The following is a 16,135-nucleotide window of genomic DNA, read 5'->3' on the forward strand; positions in this document are numbered from 1 at the left end:
TGGTGATTAACCAAGACTTCTTTTGTGCTATTTCACAGGTTCCTCTGACTGGGTTGGGGATGACTATGTGGAAAACACAGGGGTGAGCCTGGTCATTGAACACAAACGGAGCAGATGGCTAAAGGACACGGCATCAGTTCACCAGGAACTACAAGCAGTGTTTGAGAGAGACTGGAATTCCAAATATGCCCGAAGCTTAGAAATAAATACCTTTTTAGAGTGCTTGAACCATAGAAAATTTCGACGCAACACACCTTAATTTAGCCTGGAGAAAATAAAGCCTGTTTACGTGAAGTAGGGGCAGTAGAGTAGCAGGTGTACAGGAGATAGACGGGGGGGAAATAGTACAGGATTTTGTGACTTAAGAATTGGGTTCAGTCGAAGCATTTTATCAAATCTACTAAATTACATGAAGCAACTAAGGACAATGATAATTCAGCAGGCTTCGAATTTTGATGGTTCCACACTCACATTTCCTGGATATAATTCCTATTAATACTCTAACATGCTTTTAAGTAACTTTGTTAGGTGCAACACAGTATTGAATAAATATTCTAGTGATCACTGTAAGTTTAAAGGGTGCCAGGAACTGTTGCCCCATGAGCTTCAGGAGACCTCCACCTGTGAAGGAAACTTCACCTGTGAGCCTGATGCCAAATTATCGGGATTTCTGAATAGTTGGATAGTGGATTATCGGAGCTTTACTGTAATGATATAAAAGTAGATTTTCCATGGTCGTACAATAGTCCCAATAACCTCTCCATGTATCCAGAGGGCAGTGACTTATCTGCATGGGTTAGAAATTGTATACATTTAGAGAGTTGAAACTTTATTGAACAATTGACATAAGGCATTGTGGTTTTTATAACTGAGCACTTGTTTTCATCAGATTTAAATGGTGTAATTAACATTACACAGCACTATTACTAAAGATCCTATAGCAAGCAAGATAGACCGCTCCTGCTAAATGCAATAGGCTGACGTGTAGTACGCAACGGGGCGGAACGTGGTCCTTTTTTTCCACCATAAAAGTAACCCAACCCGACTCGCAGTGTAATCAATGTTGCGGGGGAACAGTTTGTGTTAATAAATTATAATTCTGAAAATGAGGAGAACATTTTTCCCAAATAACTTTTATTTATACGAGGATATTTCCGTAACTGGCTTCCGTCTCCGCACTGGTATCCTATGGGATCTTTGGTGTGGAGACGGAAGCCGGTTACGGAAATGGGGCCGAAAATTACCCATGAATCTGCCCATGACCGTACTACGTCTTTTTCGTCGAATGATCTATCTTGCTTGCTGTAGGATCTTTGCTATTACAACCCAAATGGAGCTGATTTAAAGCTCTCTGGATTTAATTTATTTGTGAATTGTCTCTCTGTGTAGACAGATACCCATCTACTTTTTTTCTCTCTGTTTTCGATACTGACATGTCTGGTTGTGATGTAATATTTGCAGCTGATACTCCTGCACTGGGCTGGCTATGAAGTAGAATAATAATGTCCCAAATACTAGGCATCATTACAGGTTAAAACTTCCAGTTACACCCCAAGCTAAACATCACTTCAGTAAAATACCTCCAAATAGTATAGCAGCCCAACACAACATCAACCCATTTCATAATGCATTCAAGCTTCACCCTTCTATTAAGCACAAGAGATATGAAGATTATTCTGCAACTCTACCCACTCCTCACAGCAGAAAGGACAGCTCCCAGTATTTAGATCTAAGATCTAAGATCTAAATCCTCCATCTGCCCCAAACTCTCCCCACCCCCACCACTCTCTGCCGAATGGTGTCCATGCAGTTGGCACATATCACCAATCCCTGCTTCCTCTTCTCCCCTGTACTTCAATAAAGGAAAATTAAGGCGGTGAGTAGACCGTATTTTTCCAACAACCAGAGCACAATTGAAATAACAGCCAACAATGCGGCTTTGTTGAAATTAGGATCCAATTAAATTGTGTAAAGTCTCCTTCCCTGTCATACGTAGGTGAATTCTGAGTTCATGATCATGATCAACTGATGTTATATAAGTTGGCCCCAAGTTTCATATGAATATAGTCAAGGCTGAGAGATGTTCAGTAGAATCAGGCCTGAAATTAGAGCTGAGGGCAGGTTCCGATGAACCCTAACCTTGTTGAATAATAGTGGAGGCTTAAGGACCAGAGTGACCTGCTCCTGCTCCTAATTCTGATGAAGACACAAGAGACTTCAGATGCTGTGGTCTGGACCAAAAGACAAACTGCTTGAGGAACTCAGCTTTTCAAGCAGCATCTGGAATAGTCAACATTTAGGTTGAGATCTTGCATCAGGACTCGCATTCTATCGTTTGCCTCCACGGATGCTGCTGGACCTTCTGAATTCTTCCAGCAGTTTGTGTTTTGCTACTATGGGTTGCATTAACCCTCATCGAAACTCCAATGTGACTCATGAGCCACAATTGTGGCTGCAACCAACTGATGATTAGTATTGGACATTATTTTTGCTGGATGCAAACTGCATATGGCTTGAATTTCTTGGTTTTTATTAATAGTTCTGTTTGGGGGGTTTAGTTTTTAATAAAGTGGAAAATCTGGGATATCAAAATAATTTTTAGCCAGATGCATCAATTTTCATTTTGAATGGTAAATCACTACAAAATTACTAATGATAATAACTAATATCAAACTCTTCATGCCTGCCCATGTATTTACTAAACATTTGGTTTTCTCACTTTGGTAATCCCATCACATTGACCACCAGTATATTCCATTTAATGTGCATAAACAAGTATATATTCATTGGCCAGTAGTCCATACATTAAAAGGCACATTGTTAAAAGCAAAACGCATGGCCGATGTTGCAAATTATATTGCCAATATAGAGTTATATTACTGTAAACAAAAATAAAAAATGATATTTTTAAGTTTGTTTTGTGGGTTGTTTTTTTGGTTATTGTTAAAAACCAAAAGATTCAAGCCCGTAGCATCTAAATATTCATGTGAAAAATCATCTTTTGAACATTCCATACTCTTCTGGCTCGAGTTCCAGTTTTTAATATTTTCGAAACAGCTATTTATCAGGCTGCCATCAAGGCGGGAACAATTGAATCATAGAATTGTTATGACGCAGAAGGTGGCCTTTGGACCTCTCACTTTTTCTGTTCCATTCTCTGCAGCCCTGCATATTATTCTCTTTCAGATTTCAACCCAATTCCATTTTGAAAGCACTAAATGACTTATGCTTAGTGAATTCCATGTCATAACTACAGAGGAGATAAAAAATAAAGTTTCAATAGACAATAGGTGCAGGAGTAGGCCATTCGGCCCTTCGAGCCAACACCAACATTCATGGCTGATCATCCACAATCAGTACCCTGTTCCTGCCTTCTCCCCTTATCCCCTGACTCCGCTATTTTTAAGAGCCCTATCGAGCTCTCTCTTGAAAGTATCCATTCATTTCTTCGACCCATTTTCACTTCAGATCCTGATGAATCTTTTGTGCAAAATATTCAGCATGTGCATCATGATCCACATACCATCTGCTTACAACAACAGGTTCTTGTATATACCCTGTTCTAAATTAGTCCTGAAAATTAGAGTGGTGCTGGCCAATTTCCAAGAGGGGTCCTATACTACCAAATTGTAAAGTCAAAATGTGTAGGAAAGAACTGCAGATGTTGGTTTAAATCGAAGACAAACACAAAATGTTGGAGTAACTCAACAGGACAGGCAGCATCGCTGGAGAGAAGGATACATCACATACAGCATATAACCTGCCAACATTTTCACCACCTCCAACGGGATCCCACTACTGGCCACATCTTCCCATTTCCAACCTGTTCTGCTTTCAGCAGAGAACGTTCCCTCTGCAACTCCCTGGTCAACCCGTCCCTTCCCACCGCATGGGAAGAATCCCCACAGCATGATGCTGCCATTACCATGCTTCACTGTAAGTATGGTATTGGCCAGATGATGAGCGGTGCCTGGTTTCCTCCAGATGTAACGCTTGGTAGAATGGCCAGACAGAAGTCACTCCTCAGTAAAAGGCACATGACTGCCCGCTTGGAGTTTGCCAAAAGGCACCTCAAGGACTCTCAGACCATGAGAAACAAAATTCTCTGGTCTGATGAAACCAAGATTGAACTCTTTGGCCTGAATGCCAAGTGTCACGTCTGGAGGAAACCATGGTGGTGGCAGCATCATGCTGTGGGGATGTTTTTCAGTGGCAGGAACTGGGAGACTAGTCAGGATTGAGGGAAAGATGAATGGAGCAAAGTACAGAGAGATCCTAGATGAAAATCTGCTCCAGAGTGTTCTGGACCTCAGACTGGGGCGGCGGTTCAACTTCCAACAGGACAACGACGCTAAGCACACAGCCAAGACAACGCAGGAGTGGCTTCATGACAAGTCTGTGAATGTCCTCGATCGGCCCAGCCAGAGCCCGGACTTGAACTCGATCGAACATCTCTGGAGGGACCTGAAAATAGCTGTGCATCGACACTCCCCATCCAACCTGGCAGAGATTGAGAGGATCTGCACAGAATGGGAAAATTACCCAAATACAGGTGTGCCAAGCTTGTAGCGTCATACCCAAGAAGACTTGAGGCTGTAGCCGCTGCCAAAGGTGCCTCAACAATGTACTGAGTAAAGGGTATGAATACTTATGTAAATGTGACATTTAAAGTTGAAAAAAAGTTATTTCTTTTTAATTAACTAAACACCTGTTTTTGCTTTTTTATTGTGGGGTATTGTGTGTAGATCGATGATAAAAAAATGATTTTAATCAATTTTAGAATAAGGCTGTGACATAACAAAATGTGGTAAAAATGAAGGGATCTGAATACTTTCTGAATGCACTGTATATGCTTGAAGAATATTGGAGGAAGCCACTTTTACTTTACTATAGTAGATACTGTTATAAGCATAAAGGCTTATGCTTATAACAGTAAGACCTGTAAGTTTGCTTGAAAGAAGACAGGTTGAGGCCAGCATAGAACAGCCATAATCGTTCTGAATGGTGACGTAGGCTCGAGGGGCTTGTTTGCCTTCTCCCTCCATCGTGTCCTTCTAGACGGAGCACCAGATGGTGGTGGTGGAAGTGGCGAGGGCTTTCTCCAGCAGTGTTCTTCTCCTAGCAAATTGCTTGCAGCACGTTCTTGTCACAAAGAGCACCCTGTTTCTTCTAAACTAATGGAAAACCTTTCAATCTTTGGCCTTTACACTCCAGAACTCAGGTTACCCGAACCTCAGTAGTCATGCTTGCCATTTGCATGTGCTCAGAGGCAGAGGTCCAAGCTATTGTTAGCTTGTTAACAGAGGCACACGAGAGGATTATGTTATAATGAATATCTCACAACAAAGGCCTTTTACCAACTGCCCCCACTGCCCTGGAACATTAAAAGTCGTGGCAAAGCCCTGGCAATGTGAACAACTTCCCCAGCCTTGGGAACAACTTCTTGGTGAATGTGAACATCGGTGATCACACATTTAAAGGACATGTGGATTGCATTGGTTAATTAGCCCCTGTGAATTGCCCCTAGTGTGGGGATGTGTGAGATGATGGTGGGCTAGAATGTGGGGGAGATGACGAAAAATGGGGTGAATTAAAACAAGGTTTAGCGTAAATAGCTGTCGGTAGTTCTGCTATCACATGATAGTTACGTTCTATCTAGATTTAAACAAGTTTTCCTGATCACAATTGCACTGTAATTTATATGGCCCACATAATGCAAACAGTGTTCCCTAATCCATCAATCACATCATTGTGGAAACACACATTGTAGCAGGATTTCCTGTACTCAATGGTTGGCATGTACTCAGTGGGTTCACGGGCTTCTTTTGTGCAGCATACTTTATGGCAGACCATTGCCACCATGCTGTGATTCACAGAACTACATGTACACACAACCCAGGGGAAAAGCTGGTGGGGAGAACATCTGAGGTTCTCTCTGTTGTGTCAGTAAACAGAAAGAAACTCTGTTTACCCCTATTTTCCTTTTCAGAACGTTGCCATTCATGCCTCTTAAACTAAATCCCTTGGACAATTGCTAAAGCATTAAACTGGGTTTTTTATTATTGTTTTGAATATTTAAAGATGAGCACTGGTATTTTTTTCATACTATTTCATTTTGATATTTGGAGGGAACAGCGATGTTTTGGAAAAGAACAACGTAATTAACAAAGAAGTCATACCCATATATATATGAAGGTACACAAAAATGCTAGAGAAACTCAGCGGGTGCAGCAGCATCTATGGAGCGAAGGAAATAGGTGACGTTCGCTTCCTTCGCTCCATAGATGCTGCTGCACCCGCTGAGTTTCTCCAGCATTTTTGTGTACCTTCGATATTCCAGCATCTGCAGTTCCTTCTTGAACCCCATATATATGAAAACAGCTTTGGTTTATTGTCATGTACAGCAAAAAGCTTTTGTTGCATGCTAACCAGTCAGAGTAAAGACAATACATGGTTAACATCGAGCCATTCACAGTGTACAGATGCATGATAAGGGAAGATAAAGGCAGTAAAGTCCGATCAAAGATAGCCGAGGGTCACCAATGAGGTACATAGTAGTTCAGGGCCACTCTCTAGTTGCATTAGGATGGTTCAGTTGCCTGATAACAGCTGCGCAGAAACTGTCCCTGAATCTGGAGGTGTGTGTTTTCACACTTCTATACCTTTTGCCCGGTGGGAGAGGGGAGAAGAGGGAGTGGCCAGAGTGCGACTCATCCTTGATTATGCTGGTGGCCTTGCCGAGGCAGAGTGAGATGTAACTGACATCAATGGAAGGGAGGTTGGTTTGTGCGATGGTCTGGGCAACGTCCACAATTCACTGCAATTTCTTGCAGTTTTGGGTGGAGCGGTTCCCAAACCAAGCCGTGATGCATCCTGATAAAATACTTTATGTCTGAAATATTATGCACAGAATCTACACATATTTGGACAATTGAAAAATGCTCTTAGATTCATTGAGTTATACAACAATGAAACCGGCTTTCCACCTAAATTGTCCATGCTGACCAAGTACCTGTCCACACAAATTATATTTCCATATCCCTCTGAACCTTTCCAAACCATTCTGTGGCCTGCGAGCTCCCGACGATGCTTGCCTTCATCTGATGAGGCATTGAGTAGAGAAGTTGGTACGTTATGTTACATTTGTGCAAATCATTGGTTACGCTAAACATTGTGTGCAGTTCTGGTCGCCACACAATAAGAATGAAGTGATTAAGCTAGCGAGGGTGCAGAAACGATTCACGGGAATCTTGTCTGGACTGGAGGGCTTCAGATACTAATAGACAATAGGTGCAGAAGTAGGCCATTCGGCCCTTCGACCCAGCACCCCCATTCAATGTGATCATGGCTGATTATCCCCAATCAGTATCCCATTCCTGCCTTTTGTCCTGTTTTAGTTATTTTTTGGTTTATTAGGTTGTGTATGTGTGTGGGTGGGGGGGAGAAACATGTGTTTGGTCTCTTCCTTCAGGGGGATGCGACGACTTCTCTTGTCGTATCCCCCGTCTCCTTCTCCGCCTGCGCCGAGGCTTAATAGTGGAGCTGGCGGCCTCGGAGCTGGGGCAGCGTTCCAGCGGCAGCGGTCCGACTCCGGAGCTGTGGTGTTCCGACAGCAGCGGCGACCCGACCTCAGAGCTGGGCCAGCGGCGACCAGACCTCGGAGCTGGGGCAGTGTTCCGGCGGCAGCGGCCACCCCATCCGACTGCGGGCCCAGTGGACGACATCGTCGGGAGCTCGCAGGTCACAGGTTGGTGACCTGTTCTCCGGAGCTCCCGCAACAACAGCTGCGTCCGCTGGACTGGAGGGCGGCAGCTTCGGCAGCTTCGACCACCCCGGGCCGCGGAGTTTGAACCGGCCCGTTCGCGGAGCTCGGATTCAGCCGCGGGACTGATATTACTTACCATCGCCCAGCAGGGTCACAACATCTGAAGCCTGGATCGCCTCGGCGCAGAGGGAGAATAAGAAGGGATGAGACAAAGACTTAAGACTTTTGCCTTCCATCACAGTGAGGAGGTGCCTGGTGAACTCACTGTGGTGGATGTTAATCTGTGTTTATTGTGTGTTTTTGCCATTTTTACTATATGTAGGACTGCAAGGCAACAACATTTTGTTCAGACCGCAAGGTCTGAATGACAATAAAGGCTATTTTGATTTTCTCCCCAATATCCCCTGAGTCCGATATCTTTAAGAGCCCCATCTTGCTCTCTATCAAAAGTATCCAGAGAACCGGCCCCCACTGAGGCAGCGAATTCCACAGACTCACAACTCTCTATGAGAAAAAATGTTTCCTCGTCTCCGTTCTAAATGGCTTACCCTTTATTCTTAAACTGTGGCCCCAGGTTCTGGACTACCCCAACATCTGGAACATGTTTCCTGCCTCTAGCGTCCAAACCCTTAATAATCTTATATATTTCTATAAGATCCCCTCTCATCCTTTTAAACTCCAGAGTGTACAACCCCAGCCGCTCCATTCTCTCAGCATTTGACAGTCCCGCCATCCCGGGAATTAATCTTGTTAATCTACGCTGCACTCCCTCAATAGCAAGAATGTCCTTCCTCAAATTAGGGGACCAAAACTGCACACAATACTCCAGGTATGGTCTCACTAGGGCTCTGTACAACTGCAGAAGACCTCTTTGCTCCTATACTCAACTCCTCTTGTCATAAAGCCCAACATGCCATTCACTTTCTTCACTGACTGCTGTACCTGCATGCTTACTTTCAGTGAATGATGAACAAGGACCCCCAGATCATGTTGTACATCCTCTTTTCCTAACAAGACACATTTCAGATAATAATCTGCCTTCCTGTTCTTGACACCAAAGTGGATAACCTCACATTTATACACATTAAACTGCATCTGCCATGCATCTCCCCACTCACCCAACCTGCCCAAGTCACCATGCATCATCACAGCATCCTCCTCACAGTTCACACTGCAACCCAGCTTTGTTTCATCTGCATATTTGCCAATGTTACTCTTAAGCCCTTCATCTAAATCATTAATGTATATTGTAAATAGCTGTGGTCCCAGCACCGAGCCTTGTGGTACTCCACTAGTCACTGCCTGCCATTCTGAAAGGGACCCTTTAATCCCTACCCTTTGTTTCCAGTCTGCCAACCAATTTTCTATCCATGACAGCACTCTACCCCCAATACCATGTGCCCTAATTTTGCCCACTAATCTCCCATGTGGGACCTTATCAAGTAAGTATAAATTAGATAGGCCGAGTGTTTTACTGGAGTGAAGGAAGCTGAGGCGTGACCGTATAAAGGCTCAGAAAGTCATGACTGGTGCGGTGGCGCAGCAGTAGAGTTGCTGCTTACCTCACTTCGCAAATTCGGCACTAATCAAGGTTTCAAGGTCAGTTTATTGTCACATGTATCAATTAAGATACAGTGAAATTTGAGTTGCCACAGCCATACTAAGTGAAAAGCAACAAGACACACAATCACATAAAAGTTAACATAAACATCCATCACAGTGGATTCCACATTCCTCACTGTGATGGAAGGCAATAAAGTTCAATCTTCTTACTCTTTGACAAGTCCCTGTTTGACAATTATACCACTCTGGTGCGCTACAAACAATGACAAGACAGAGTACAGGATGGAGAAAAAGAACTTAGTAAATGTGGTGTCAGGACAACAACCACTCCCTCAAGGGCAGCAAGACAGTGGAGCTAGTTATCGATCAGGAAACATGGTGGAGTACACACCCAGTCAGCATCTCTGGTGCCAAAGTGGAAATGATTGACGGGTTCAAATTCCTTGACGATAATATTACCAACAATCTGCTGTGGACCAAGCAATGGCTAAGAAAGCACACCAATGCCTCTACTTTCTAAAGACACTGAGGAAATTCAGCATGTCTCCAATTACTCCTTCATACATACAGAAAACATGCTGTAGGATTGCATCGCAGCTTGGTTAGGAAACAGATTAGCCCAAGACTGCAAGAAATTGCAGAGGGTTGTAGATGTAGCCTCGTAGCTTCAGCCTAGTAGCTTGTAAGTGTACACCACCTGACTCAGGATCAGCTTCTTCCATTAGCTAAGGTACTGGCCGATTTACCTTTACCCTAATCGGACATTGGGCTCTGTCTATTGAACTGTTTCGCTACAATGCTGGGAACATAATTCTGCATTCTGTATCTTCCACTTTGCACCACCTATTGTACTTGAGTTTGACTATATAGTATTATCTGATTAAATGGGATAGCACGTAAAACAAAGCTTTACACTGTACGTCAGTACATGTGACAATATAAACCTAAACCTAAATCACCCACTCTCTCCCTCATTAACTTTAGCACTTCGTATACATAGAATCTTATAGGACTCTCCTTTATGTTGTTTACCAGGGATATGCCATGTCTTCCTGTTTTCCTTTTAAAATGTACTCCTACATCCCATATGCCCCTGTCCCTCTGGAGACTTTGGTTTCTGTGCAGTTCCCGGAGGTTGCAGGTGGTTGCCAGAGGTTGCAGGTAGTGGAAGCAGGTAGGGAGACTGACAAAAACCTCCGGGAACCGCACGGAAACCTTGGGTGGGGCGCAAAGTCTCCAGAGGTTTCCGTTCAGGTTTCCGTTCAGGTTTCCTAAGTGGGACGGGGCCTTATACTCTTGCGTATGTCCCAATGGAAAAAGAGCAGGAGCTGAGCGTGAGGGTTAATATTTCCCCACAGTAAGGAAAGTGCACCCTCTAGTGGCCAAATTTAAATTAAACTCAGCAGTGATTGCAATTGACCCCTTGGGCCAATAATAGTGGAGAAAATTAGTACAAGGGAAAATTAGATAACTTTTGTTTCATAAATTGGAGACCAGAAGAAATGTTATTTTTCATGTGCGCTGCTAAATACATAGGGAACATGAAATAAGAACAAAAAATTTGGAAATGGTCAGCGGCAGTGGAAAGCATCTTGTCCGGGAACATTACCATCTGGTTTGGGAATTGCTCTGCCAAGGACAAGAAGGCTCTGCAGAGAGTAGTGCGTTCGGCCGAACGCACTATGGGAACTTCACTTGCCCCCTGCAGGAACTATACATCAGGAGGTGCAACTCCAGAGCCAACAATATCATGAGAGACCCCTTCCACCCCTGCAATGGACTGTTCCAGCTGCTATGGTCAGGCAAATGCCTCCATTGCCATACAGTGAGAATGGAGAGGTTGAGGAGGAGTTTCTTCCAAGAGGCCATTCGGACTGTAAACGCCTATCTCACCAGGGACTAACTCTACTGAACGTTTTTCCTTCCATTATTTATTATGTAAAAGAATATGTGTGTTATGATTGTGTTTATAGTTTGTTTGGTTGTTTGGTTGTTTGTCTTTTGCACAAAAGTCCGCGAGCATTGCCACTTTCATTTCACTGCACATCTCATATGTGTATGTGACAAATAAACTTGACTTGACTTGGAAGTAAGGAAGCGTAGAAACATAGACAATAGGTGCAGGAGTAGGCCATTCGGCCCTTCGAGCCAGCACCACCATTCAATATGATCATGGCTAATCGTCCAAAATCAGTACCCCACTCCTGCCTTCTCCCATAATCCTTTGAATCCATTAGCCCAAAGAGCTATATCTAACTCTCTCTTGAAAACATCCAGTGAATTGGCCTCCACTGCCTTCTGTGGCAGAGAATTCCACAAATTCACAACTCTCTGGGTGAAAAGGTTTTTTCTCATCTCAGTCCTAATTGGTCAACCCCTTATTCTTAAACTGTGACCCCTGGTTCTGGACTCCCCCAACATCGGGAACTTTTTTCCTGAATCTAGCCTGTCCAATCCCTTAAGAATTTTATATGTTCCTATAAGATACCCTCTCATCCTTCTACATTTCAGTGAACATAAGTCCAGTCGATCCATTCTTTCATCATATGTCAGTCTCGCCATCCTGGGGAATTAACCTGGTTAATTTGTGATAGGAGAAGCAGAGTTAAAGTTTCAGCTTGAAGATGCTCAAACAGAACTGAAACATTAACTTTGCTTCTCTTTCCACAGATGCAGCCTGGCCTGTTGAGTGTTTCCAGTATTTTCTGTTGTTTTTAATTTAAAGTTTTCAGTATTTGCATAGTTTTGATTGTTGTTTACCTTGGGAGCAATACTGACCCTTTATAAGAGAGCAACGCAGAGAGTAGCAAATCAGAAATCCACGTTGCACCTTCTATTCCACTGGATTTCACAAGGGGGAAGTGGAGGGAGTAATGTGTTGTTCATTGCTGAGCTTGCTTGTGTGAGTCAGGCGACTGATGACGTGGCTAAGAAGTGTCACGACCCGCAACGTTACACATTCCTTCTCTCGAGAGATGCTGCCTGGCCCACTGAGTTACTCCAGCATTTTGTGTCTACCTAATAATTTCAACATCTGTCAAGAGGGAAAGCAGAAAGTTGCTGGATAGTGACACCAGAGACGATGGGCAGCCTGTTCAACACATTCACACTAATTCATATTCAGTTACTCAAGCTCACAAATGCATCAATCGCTTAAATATTCCTTTACTCACGCTCACTGAATCGCTAAAAAATTAACTCAATTACACACTCCTTCCCTGGGGTGAGTGTGTGGGGGTGGGGAGGGGGGTGATAGCATAGTAGTCAAGTCAAGTCAAGTCACATTTATTTATATAGCACATTTAAAAAACAACTCTCGTTGGCCAAAGTGCTTTACATTTGTTATAAGAATAGTATAAACAAACAAACTACATACATATATACATATAACCCTCGCTCAGTGGACGTCAGGAAAGGCTTGGGAGTATAGATAAGATTTTAGTCTTGACTTAAAGGAGTCGATGGAGGGGGCAGTTCTGATGGGAAGGGGGATGCTGTTCCACAGTCTAGGAGCTGCAACCGCAAAGGCGCGGTCGCCCCTAAGCTTATGCCTAGACCGCGGGATATTCAGCAACCCCAAGTCGGCCGATCTGAGGGACCTGGAGGTGGAGTGGTGGGTGAGAAGACTTTTAATGTAGGAGGGGGCAAGCCTATTGAGGGCTTCGTAGACATAGAGGAGGGTCTTGAAATGTATACGGAACTGTCCAGCGAGCCAGTGGAGAGAGGCCAGGATCGGGGTGATGTGGTCCCTTTTTCGGGTGCCCGTCAGGAGTCTCGCTGCGGCGTTTTGGACCAGTTGCAGGCGGGACAGGGAAGATTGGCTGATGCCAGTGTAGTTGCAGTAATCTAGGCGGGAGGAGATAAATGTGTGGATGATCTTTTCGAGGTCATCAAAGTGGAGGAATTGTTTTATTTTAGCTATCGTCCGAAGCTGAAAGAAGCTAGCTTTTACCACGGCATTGACTTGTCAAATTTCAGTGCTGAGTCAAATATCACGCCGAGGTTTTTGACGAGGTTAGTACAGAGCCAATCAGCATTCAGTACTATTGTACCAGGCACAGGTGTTACAATAGGTTTTGAGTATAGAAGTTGGGATGTAATGTTAAAATTGTACAAGGCATTGGTGAGGCCAATTCTGGAGTATGGTGTACAATTTTGGTCGCCTAATTATAGGAAGGATGTCAACAAAATAGAGAGAGTACAGAGGAGATTTACTAGAATGTTGCCTGGGTTTCAGCAACTAAGTTACAGAGAAAGGTTGAACAAGTTAGGGCTTTATTCTTTGGAGCGCAGAAGGTTAAGGGGGGACTTGATAGAGGTTTTTAAAATGATGAGAGGGATAGACAGAGTTGACGTGGAAAAGCTTTTCCCACTGAGAGTAGGGAAGATTCAAACAAGGGGACATGACATGAGAATTAAGGGACTGAAGTTTAGGGGTAACATGAGGGGGAACTTCTTTACTCAGAGAGTGGTAGCTGTGTGGAATGAGCTTCCAGTGAAGGTGGTGGAGGCAGGTTCGTTTTTATCATTTAAAAATAAATTGGATAGTTATATGGATGGGAAGGGAATGGAGGGTTATGGTCTGAGCGCAGGTATATGGGACTAGGGGAGATTATGTGTTCGGCACGGACTAGAAGGGTCGAGATGGCCTGTTTCCATGCTGTAATTGTTATATGGTTAATACCACCAAGGCAACTGGAGAGCTTGAATTCAATTAAATAAATCTAGAATCAGTGTTGGGAACCATGAAAGTGTAATATTTTAAAAACCCATCAGGGTCACTAAGTGGGGTCGTGAAAATGGGATGTTAAAGAATGGCTGCCAGGATGGGTCCGACGGGTCAGTAATGTGGGTCCCAAAGAGTGCAGATAGTGATCCTTATTGTATCTATTTCCACCACTACTTTCCTGGTTTGGCAGGTTCCAGGCACCCACCACTCTTTGGGTTAAAAATATTTACCTCACACGTCTCCTTTAAACTTTCCCCCTCTAATCTTAAAGCTATGGCATCTAGTATTTGGCTTTTCCATCCTGGGGAAATAACTCTGATTTGCCTCATAATTTTAGAATTATCTCACCACTCAACTCCCAGTGTTCCAGAGAAAACAATCCAACTTTGTCCAACCTCTCCTTATAGCTAAATCACCTCAAATATGTCAATGTCCTGATAAACCTTTTGTACACCTTCTCCAAAGCCTCTAGATTCTTCCTAGGATGTAGAGACCAGTACTGCACACAACATTTCCAATAACTAAAGTTTTATACAGCTACAACACAACTTCCGAACTTTTATATTCAATGTCCCGACTGTTGACGTTAACAATCCCACAAGTGGATGGAATGGTAATGTAACAGGGAAGCAAATATGAAATATAATATTCATGATATTTCTTTTTAGAGATCTAATTGCATATACAGTTAGATTTATAGTTGGATAGTAGGTATTATTGGGTTGAGTGAGTGACCCATTGGATAATGACTTCATTATTGTCGTTTATTGCAGGAAATCTACTGGAAATCAGGCAATAGACAATAGGTGCAGGAGTAGACCATTCAGCCCTTCGAGCCTGCACCACCATTCAATGTGATCATGACTGATCATCCCCAATCAGTACCCAGTTCCTGCCTTCTCCCCGTATCCCCTGACTCCGCTATCTTTAATAGCCCCATCTAGCTCCCTCTTGAAAGTATCCAGAGAACTGGCCTCCACCGCCCTCTGAGGCAGAGAACTTCACAGACTCACAACTCCTTGTGAAAAAAAGTGTTTCCTCGTCTCCGTTCTAAATAGCTTACCCATTATTCTTAAACTGTGGCCCCTGGTTCTGGACTCCCCCAACATCGGGAACGTGTTTCCTGCCTCTAGCATGTCCAAACCCTTAACAATCTTAAATGTTTCAATAAGATCCCCTCACATCCATCTAAACGCTAGAGTGCACAAGCCCAGCTGCTCCATTCTCTCAGCATATGACAGTGCCGCCATCCCGGGAATTAACCTTGTAAACCTACATTGCACTTCCTCAATAGCAAGAATGTCCTTCCTCAAATTAGGGGACCAAAACTGCACACAATTCTCCAGGTGTGGTCTCACTAGGGCTCTGTACAACTGCCGAAGGACCTCTTTGCTCCTATACTCGACTCCTTTTGTTATAAAGGCTAACATGCCATTCGCTTTCTTCACTGCCTGCTGTACCTGCATGTTTACTTTCATAGACTGATGAACAAGGACCCCCAGATCCCGTTGTACTTCCCCTTTTCCCAACTTGACGCCATTTAGATAGTAATCTGCCTTCCTGTTTTTGATACCAAAGTGGATAACATCACAATTATCTACATTAAACTGCATCTGCCATGCATCTGCCCACTCCCCCAACCTGTCCAAGTCACCCTGCATTTTCATAGCATCCTCCTCACAGTTCACACTGCCACCCAGCTTTGCGTCATCTGCAAATTTGCTAATGTTACTTCGAATCCCTTCATCCAAATCATTGGTGTATATTGTAAATAGCTGCAGTACCAGCACTGAGCCTTGCGGTACCCCACTAGTCACTGCCTGCCATTCTGAAAGGGACCCGTTAATCCCTACTCTTTGTTTCCTGTCTGCCAACCAATTTGCTATCCATGTCAGCACTCTATCCCCAATATCATGTGCCCTAATTTTGCCCACTAGTCTCCTATGTAGGACCTTATCAAATGCTTTGTGAAAGTCCAGGTACACTACGTCCACTGGCTCTCCCTTGTCCATTTTCCTAGCCACATCTTGAAGAAATTCCAAAAGATTAGTCAAGCATGATTTTCCCTTCGTAAATCC

General features: G+C 43.7%; 1 protein-coding gene across 1 annotated transcript in view; it reads left to right on the forward strand.

The window, feature by feature from the left end:
* Nucleotides 1–7,434, forward strand: part of LOC129699482 (inactive phospholipase D5-like) — an 85,928-nt gene extending 78,494 nt beyond the window's left edge. The window contains exon 10 of the mRNA XM_055639314.1: nt 39–7,434. Coding sequence (XP_055495289.1) covers nt 39–259 — 221 coding nt within the window. The 3' untranslated portion in view covers nt 260–7,434. The remainder of the gene's footprint in view (nt 1–38) is intronic.
* The last annotated feature ends 8,701 nt before the right edge of the window (nt 7,435–16,135 follow it).

The sequence above is a fragment of the Leucoraja erinacea genome, chromosome 8, assembly GCF_028641065.1.
Source record: "Leucoraja erinacea ecotype New England chromosome 8, Leri_hhj_1, whole genome shotgun sequence".
NCBI classification, from domain to species: Eukaryota; Metazoa; Chordata; class Chondrichthyes; order Rajiformes; family Rajidae; genus Leucoraja; species Leucoraja erinaceus.